This window comes from Micromesistius poutassou (genome assembly GCF_964030765.1).
Source record: "Micromesistius poutassou genome assembly, chromosome: 16".
NCBI classification, from domain to species: Eukaryota; Metazoa; Chordata; class Actinopteri; order Gadiformes; family Gadidae; genus Micromesistius; species Micromesistius poutassou.
The window spans coordinates 13,161,456-13,170,618 of NC_140286.1; the positions used below are offsets into that span (position 1 = coordinate 13,161,456).

At 46.9% G+C, this 9,163-nt stretch overlaps 2 protein-coding genes across 2 annotated transcripts in view; both read left to right on the plus strand.

Annotated features, from left to right (window-relative positions):
- The window catches only part of ccdc178 (coiled-coil domain containing 178), a gene marked incomplete at both ends in the record, with an annotated part of 18,645 nt that extends 18,507 nt beyond the window's left edge, over positions 1–138 (plus strand). Inside the window, one exon of the mRNA XM_084481521.1 lies at positions 130–138. Coding sequence (XP_084337647.1) covers positions 130–138 — 9 coding nt within the window. The remainder of the gene's footprint in view (positions 1–129) is intronic.
- Positions 139–444: 306 nt separating this feature from the next.
- Positions 445–5,987, plus strand: klhl14 (kelch-like family member 14; the record flags this gene model as incomplete). Its single annotated transcript, XM_084481227.1, has 6 exons — positions 445–532; positions 741–819; positions 1,203–1,393; positions 2,598–2,756; positions 3,607–3,764; positions 4,394–5,987. The coding sequence occupies 6 exons, from the start codon at positions 445–447 to the stop codon at positions 4,532–4,534; spliced, it is 816 nt and encodes a 271-aa protein (XP_084337353.1). The 3' UTR covers positions 4,535–5,987.
- Between the last annotated feature and the right edge of the window lie 3,176 nt (positions 5,988–9,163).

The window sequence follows — 9,163 nt, forward strand, 5'->3', positions numbered from 1 at the left end:
TGTCTGTCGCCCAGGACCATTTCTCTACATCTCAATGGGGTCACTTTGGCAGAGGGGCCTGGTGTTGTGTGGTGTGTGTGTGTGTGTGTGTTGTGCGTCGTGTGGTGTGTGGCCTGTGTGTTGTGTGAGGCGATTTGAACAAAGGAGGACACAGTTATGATCCGTATGTATGTATGTATGTATGTATGTATGTATGTATTTATTCAAGCACATATTTTGCAAATGGTTGTGGTCGTTCCACATCTCTCTCCAGACGATAACAACCAGATCGAGCGGCCTTGTCGATCCAGTCACATTTCAAGTTTTTATAATTCAATCCAGTGAAACTTGAATGAAAACATCAAACTCCCAGCATGCACCTCCTCCACGGTCCGGACTGTCTCTCTCCTCCTGCAGAACCCGAACAAACTTCTCTTCTTCTTCTTCTCCTTCTCTTCCCCAGTCATGCCTTACAACAGCGCCCACCATTGCGTGGTGGAGGTGGAGAACTTCCTGCTGCTGATGGGTGGAGAGGACCAATGGAACCCCAACGGTAAGGCCAGCAACCAATCACAAGACACGGAATGTTTGACACACTCATTAGCATGGTGCAGCAGTAAGGCCGACCAATCACGAGACACGGAATGTTCAGCGCACTCATTTGCATTTGATTGCCTATCCTCCCTAACTGCTGACCAAAATGGCTGCCGTCGACCAACACAAACCGATTTTAACGTGACCGCCCGCTCTTCAAACCTCAGGAAAACACAGCACCAACTTTGTGAGCCGCTACGACCCGCGCTTCAACAGCTGGATCCAACTGCCGCCCATGCAGGAGAGGTGAGTCCACGTTTACTCCGTACAAGTCCGCGTCTCAATCGCCTGCTTTCCCCCCATCTGTCCCTTTTCTCTTTGTTTCGCTTGGTCAACGGCACAACAAAAATGGCAATTAACCGACGCAGAATCTTCCCGTTGTACCCCCCCACCCCGCGCAGCCCCGCCCTCACTGCAGCGTGTGTCACTTCTGAACGGCACCAGAGAGCCTATTTACTGAGAAGCTGAACCAATATGTTGGTTCCAAAGCAATTCATTACCTGCCGCTAGTTATTTCCCCACCTTCGAGCGGAGACACATTCGCTATTAAGCATCGGTGCGACTGTCACCGTGTGCTTAATGATGTTGTCTGGCTGACACCTCCTCCTCCTCCTCCTCCTCCTCCTCAGGAGAGCCAGCTTCTTCGCCTGCCGCCTGGAGAAGCACCTGTACGTGATCGGCGGGAGGAACGAGACGGGCTACCTCTCCAGCGTGGAGTCGTACAACCTGGAGACCAACGAGTGGGTGTACGTGTCCTCGCTGCCCCAGCCGCTGGCCGCGCACGCCGGCGCCGTGCACAACGGGAAGATCTACATCTCAGGTCAGGACCGCCGCCGCCGCCGCCGCCGCCGCCTCCGCCGCCTCCGCAGGAGCCAAGTTGACGCACACAAACGTTGTTTGATGTTTCGGGCCGATAGCAGTAGCGGGAGAACGATGACGTTAGAAACATCGGAGTAGAATGCAGGCCGCGGTGCGTTGGGTCTCTGGCCAGAACTCGGTTACAGTCGACCCTTCATTTCGTTTTTAGTTCAGTCCATTTGTCAAACGGGATGGAGATGGGATATATGGAGATGAACTTGAGGCTGAGGTCCAGCTGAACGAGGGGAAGAATGATCCGTGTCCCCGGAGTTAAATCCCGTTTCCCCTCCGTTCCGGACGGGGTGCGTTCCTCCTAAAAGCTGTCAGAGGAGCCCCAGCCCCCCCCGCCGTCACAAACAGACACTCGTGATCTGTCACGAGCGAGCCCACTTCACCTTAAACAGGACTGCAGTGCAGTGCGGTGCCCTTGTGCAGCGAGGGTTTCATTCGGGCTCTAATGAGACTTTTTCTTCGTCAGGCCCCCTCTGGGTGCGACCTTGTCAAAACAAAACAAAACAAAACAACCAAGCATCGTCCGACAATGGGCTCAACCTTGGGCCGCGTGAGGCCCTGCACACACGAGCTGAGGGCCCTTCGAACTGCGTTAGAGGGCCACCTTTGGCCCCGTGGGCATCAAGCCTCTCTCTGTGCCACTGTGCCACCTTGGGGGACAAAACGTTGTTTAAAACGTTTTTTTATTTGGTTTGGTTGCAGGTTGAGAACATATTCGCAAATATTAAAATGCAGTCGAGAAACGTTTTCCCTTTTACATGTTCTGCCCGTGTGTCACCAACATGAACAAAGGCTTTTTAATCATAATACAGATTTGATTTGAAGAGGACGTTTAAATTATTATTATTCACGGAAGACGCACAACACGCGGCCATCAAAAAAAAAGTATATTATTAAAAGGAAACAAAACATATCAAACGGCATATCTTTTATTAATGAAATCTCCTACAATGGGTGTGCGGTCATAATAACGTGTGTGAAAATGTGTGTGTGTTCAGAGCTCTCAATTAGTACCTTCCTCTTCCATGGCACCGTCCATGTTGCCATGTTCCGGTTCCAGTCTGAATGAGCGTCCCTGCCGCCGGCCAGCCTGCGCCGCTGGTGGGGGAAGTAATGAGTAACAACACAGGGGTCTATATTTACACCTGTTGCAGGCGGCGTGCACAATGGAGAGTACGTGTCCTGGCTCTACTGCTACGACCCCGTAATGGACGTGTGGGCTCGGAAACAGGATATGAACACAAAACGCGCCATTCACACCCTCGCCGGGATGAATGACCGCCTGTACGCCATCGGAGGGAACCATCTGAAAGGTAAGAAAGGGTTCAGCCGCTCCGACGGATTCAGAGTTCGTTCAGACGCCGGTGTTTCTATAGGCGCCGGGTGGACGTGGGTTTGGGTCGTCTTCGTGGCCTCGTGGTTAACACTGAGTCATTTAGTAGTGTGTGTGTGTGTGTGTGTGTGTGTGTGTGTGTGTGTGTGTGTGTGTGTGTGTGTGTGTGTGTGTGTGTGTGTGTGTGTGTGTGTGTGTGTGTGTGTGTGTGTGTGTGTGTGTCATCTCAAACTAGCGTGGGTCGGCTTGGAGGGTAACTGCTAGCTATGCGGTTTGACTCCCAGCCAAATGGAAACAAACTCCAAGCCACTTGGAGTTTGTTTCCATTTAGCTGGGAGTCAAACCACCTAGCTTGTAGTTAGCCCTCCTAGCTTGCAGTTAGCCCTGATAGCTTGTAGTTAGCCTCCTTATCCTCCTGAATAACCTGCTCAATGAAATAACGACTAAATAATCGATGACTACGAACGATTAAAGGTGACATATTATAGCACCAGGTGTGAGTGTGATTAGCCGTTACAAGCCGTTTTGAAAATCGGCCTCTTCTGACATCACTAGTGGGCGGGTCCACCTAGACGTGCGCTGGACAGATCAGTCCTACCAGCCCACACAGCGGACTGTAGCAAACGTTGCTCATCTATCCGTCTACACATCTAGGGGGACACGCCCACTTGTGATGTCAGAAGAGGCCGATTTTCTAAACGGCTTGTAGCGGCTAATCACCCTCACACCTGGTGCTGTAACACGTCACCTTTTACGTGTCGCCTGCGTGACGCCCGCGTTGGCGAGCGGCTCTTTGTTCACACCGCGTGTTGCTCCTGCACCGCTGGCAGGCTTCTCCCACCTGGACGTGATGCTGGTGGAGTGCTACGACCCCAAGGCCGACCAGTGGAACATCCTGCAGACGCCCATCCTGGAGGGACGCAGCGGGCCGGGCTGCGCCATCCTGGACGACAGCATCTTCCTGGTGGGCGGCTACAGCTGGAGCATGGTGAGACGCACGCACGCACGCACGCATATACATATACATATACATATATATACACACACACGTAACGGCTGGGTGAGCAACAGGGGAAATAGGACTGAATCGCATGACTCAGGGAGTCAAAAGTCTGGGTGTTTACTAGCAGATAGGTCGGTACACGGGAAATCAGGTGACGATCAAGGCAAACAATCCGGCAGGGAGAAGACCAAGGTGTAGTCGGGAGTAAACGGGCAGGAATCAGAAAACCAGGAACCGTGAATATCACGCAGAAAATGCTGGGGACGCTTGATACAGAGAGGAACGACAAAGAGGAGCTGGCTCAGAGGAAGGGAAACACGCCGGCTAAATCCACCGGGAGGGGAGTGTTTGTGAGGGACAGGTGGAGACAATCCAGGTGAGGAGAAACATAAGGACAGGGAGTGAAATAACCAACGGAGGGATGTGACAGGTTAAGTACCATAGGATTTCTCCGTCTCAACGCGTCAATCTCTTGCGATTGACGTGTTCGGGGGGGGAAAAAAGCCCAGTTCGCTAAAAAGGTCTGATTTGAATTTCTGTCACCACCTCATTGTCATTGTCGTTCTTTTTTCTTCTTCTTCTTCTTCCCTGGTCTCTGGTGGTGTTCCCTCCAGGGTGCCTACAAGTCGTCCACCATCTGCTACAGCCCAGAGAAAGCCACATGGACAGAGTTGGAGGGAGAGGTGGCAGAGCCTTTAGCTGGCCCGGCCTGCTCTACAGTCATCCTGCCCGCTTGCCTTCCCTTTAACAAATGACAACTAACCCACTGGACCGAAGGTGACGCAGGGGGAGAGACAGGCTACTGGGGGGAGGAGATGATGGAGGAGGAGGAGGAGGAGGAGGAGGAAGAGGAACATCCGTGAAAGGAAGAGAAATCCAATTGTTACAGATTTTTGTGACCGGAACCCTGCAGTCCAAATTATTTCTCGGGGGGTTTGTGGACAAATTATTTTTTTACCCGTCTGACCAGAGCACTTTCGTTAACTGCTACTGGTGGTTGGAAGAAGAAAAAAAATACAATTTGTGTTATTCGTGTATCTAAGCTCATCGGTGTTGATATTCGGAGGAATTTACAGTTTTTATCGTTTTTCATATCGAGTCTCTCTTTAGTTCTTTCTTTGTAGTGAGTGTTTTTGGCTTCTCTCTATCGCACGCATACTGTTGAACTGAACTGCATTATAGCTTTTTATTTCCATTGTATCATGTACAAAGTAAAGGTATCAATCAAGAGGGAGGATGGGGAATATATACTGTAGTTGGAACTGGGGAAGAAGGCGATTCATCCCAGTCCTGAATGGGAACAAGTTACGCGCAGGGCTGGGCTGTGATCAACACCAACGGTGACGATCAGACCCCATGTCTTTTGTTGTAGTTATTTAGCGCTAAATTGTCTCATTCAGGAATCTAAATGTATCTTGTTATCTGACAGGGTTGCTGGTATAAATGCTCCAGAACGTTTCAATATAAGACGATATGAACTCAATGTTTCTTCAGACTACACCCAGCCCTGAGGTTCAACAATATTTAACACCTAAGCCAAATTTATATTCTGGTCCTCACTGGGAAACAGAGAGAGAATGTATCCAGAGGAATCTGCCCGATCAGTTTGTGGTGTAATACTTGTCATTATTCTACAAATACCGTGGTGGGGAGGGTGGTGTTATGAATTATTATATGACGGCACTAATGTAAATTGTGGGTATACAGATGTAGTACAATCATCAGTTTTGACCGCTCGGCGTTATAAACGTCTAGTTTGTTCTGATAATGTGTTAACTAACGGAGCGGACCTTGTTTTAATTGATCTACTTTACAAGTTGATGTTATCAGACATTTTGTTTTGGTTTTTCCGGCCGCAGAGCGTTCATTTGATCGGATCTGAAACATCCTGGTATGAATTCCGTGGTTCTTTTCAATGCACTAAAAGTGAACTTTCATTTGTTTCATGGGACTTACACAAAAAAAAGTGAATTGGTGTCACGTTAATCTACTTCCCACCCGACTTCGACGGCGGAGCCTGCACCGCCCAGAGCGCGTCACCACGTTGACTAATTATTGATGCAATTCTGTATAGTCTGTTCATTTGGATTCTTGTACATAAACGCTTGCAGTGAAACATTTTTGTGCACTCAACTTTGGATTTATTCTCAAATCCTGTTATGTCCTTTGCATTTTAGAAAAATGAAAATAAATTGACTCTTGATGATTACAATGACTACTGTTCCTGTCTTTTTAACCCTTTTAAATAATGTCATAAATATACAACACGTGCAACACCTGCATGTTATTCATGTTATTTATTTTTCCTCCATCAGTCCAAATTACACACCAATTTCTGGCATTAAGTGGATAATAATGCTTCTCTTTTCAGCTACAAATGCCTCTCTGTTTAAACCCCCACTTTCAAAGACATGGAGTCTTAAGCAGAGAACCGTACAGCTTTGATTGACCTTTTATGTGATTGTGGTTGTTACACTATAAAATGTGGCACGCAATGTAGATACTGCAAACAATAAATAATCCATGCATGCAGGTTGAGACTATTTCACTACACGTACACACTTTCACATTTTCTTGTTTTACACAACATAACCTGTAGAGGTCTTGCACTGTAGTTAAAGCTTGGAGTCAAGTGGCTGTGGGCGGAGCTAGAGACTGGTTGAAATGGCGGGTAATTCAAACTGCGAGCAGGGCAGAGGACCAGGAAGTACATAAAAGGAAGGCAGCTGTTTTTGCTATGGTGGTTTGTTGTCAATGAAGACAGCCAGCCAGTGTTGGAAAAGCTTTGATTCACCTCAAACCACATCTTATTAAATATAAAACGTTTGTTGTTGATGTATACATGTTGAATTAGTGTTGATTTGGAAAAATACTTTATATGACAAGAAATATTTTTTGTGACGCTTCCACACATTAAAGACCAATATAAAGAATTTAATCTCGAAGCCAAAATACAAAGTTGTGTAAATTAAATTAATTTAACAGTAGACCAATTGGCAAGTTCACCCATCTGATGGATTGCTTTATAAAGAGGAAGAAAGGAGAGAGAAAAGGCTTGGAAAAACGAAAATAAAAGGAAAGAAAATCAGGGCTAAAAACAGAGAGGAGGATACTCTGTGCAAAAGAGTTCAAACAGTTCAAACACAAGTGGAGCATTTAGAAAAGGAGGCCCGGGGGAGAGGGGACATCCAGAATCATTGAGAAGAAAGAGGAGGAGGAAGAGGAGGAGGAGGAGGAGGAGGAAGAGGAGGTCACGTGGAGGAGATAGAAGGGCATGAGCGCAGAGAAGGTGTAACAGAATCTCCCTGAAAAGGCGAGAGGGAAGAAGAACCAAAGACGATGACAAGCCAAGAGGAGAAATTAAGAACGAATAATGAAGGGAGAAAAATAAGAGTGGGCTGGATGAATCTCTCTTCAAAGTACAAAAGAGGAGGGAGAGAGAGTCTCTCCAGAACAAAAGACAGGGTAACAATGGGATGGAACGACATGACGCTGGCTGGTTCAAGCTCAGGCCAGGACCCACGGAGTCAATGGGGAACTCCCCGGGATTACATGGATTATTATTATTGAAGAGCCAGGCGGTTTCCATAAGGGCCAGTGAATCTCCAACACCATCAGTCCTGGATGGATCCCCCCCACCCCCCAGCCTCTGCTTGGACCCTGCATGTGTCTCGTTGTCCTTCTCACCTGTTGACCCTTTGTTTTCCTCTTTCTCTCTCCTCATTGGTCTAGCTCCTCATGGGTCTGGCTCCTTATTGGCTTACATTATCATTGGTCTAGCTCCTCACTGGTCTCTCTCTTTTCATTGGTCTAGCTCCTCATTGATCTCTCTCCTCATTGGTCTCTCTCCTCATTGGTCTCTCTCTTCATTGGTCTAGCTCCTCATTGGTCTCTCTCCTCATTGGTCTCTCTCCTCATTGGTCTAGCTCCTCATTGGTCTCTCTCCTCATTGGTCTAGCTCCTCATTGGTCTGATCTCTTCTCTGGTCTCTCTCTTCTCATTGGTCTAGCTCCTCATTGGTCTCTCTCCTCGTTGGTCTCTCTCTTCTCATTGGTGTACCTCCTCCTCCTGAATACATCTCTCACTTCATTGGTTGCCCTCCTCTTGAATCTAAGCAATCCCAAATCTCTATCATAACATCGTATGTATTTATTGCACAACGTATCTACAGTATGAACTGCATTACAACCATTTTATAAACTTTTGAGGCTTCCTTCTCTTCCGTTGAAGCTGATCAGCTGTTTGATAACCAAACACCCCGCATGACACCACTCCTACACGCCCCTAGCCATGTCGCTGGCGTGTTTCTTTGTTTATACGGCTATATTTGTAAACTGTCAAATGCTGTGGGATTTGTATAGGCCTACTGTGCTTATGGGATGTCAGTCCGTGTTTTCGTCAACGTGAAGCATGTTGAATCATTCGCCTTTTTCTTTGTTCGACAGCACGTCAAGCTCATGTTTACCTCCAAAATAATACATAAAAAAACATTAAAATGTGCTTAAAGTGCTTTTTAAAACTAAAAATATTAACGTCAATTTAGTTTATTGTACTCGGCCTATATAATGTATGTTTATGAACTCCAGATGTAGGCCTATTGCGGGCCTGCTGGTTTACTGGAGCTTATCGTCTGTTTCCCAGGTAGAGATGTCGCCATCTAGTGGTGAACTTGGATCGGGCATACGTTTTTCTTCGTATCGACCTGTTGGCTGAAGGATGCTTTCAGCTCCCACTGTTACAGGGGAACGAGTACCTGTTGCATGCATTTATTTTCAATAAATAGTCAATAGGTATGTATATAGATGTAGGGTGTAGACTCTGATAGTAGCCTATGATAGACTATCCGTTTAATGTATTTGGCTACTTAATACATATACATATATATTTTTATTATTAGTAGTAGTAGCCTAATAACGTAATATATTCATCAATTGGCATTTTAATCTAAATGCAATGAAATAAACCAACTAACATTAACTATATCTGCTTTTAAAGAGCACAGCTACTCAGTCGAAGTGAGATCATACATTCACCATTGATCGCCAAACTGACTCACAGCACAGTAGTCGCTGAAGATAATTGGGATTATGTCCATGCTTAGCTCTCCTTTCAGATGCCTATTTATGTTCATCTCCGCCAGACTCCCCGGGCTCGGAGCCACCCTCCCGTCTTCAGACGTGATTTAGTCCATCCAGAGGCACTCATCGTCATCCGAGGAATCCACGCGTATTCATCTCTGCTCACTTTAACTTGGAGGATGAAGCTGGAGGATTCTGGACACTTCTAGCCGTGGATGTGCGGATATAATGGAGATACGCGCCTCATTGACAGGTAAAAAAAAAAACAAAACAAAATGAACTCGATTTATAGCTACTAAATGATTT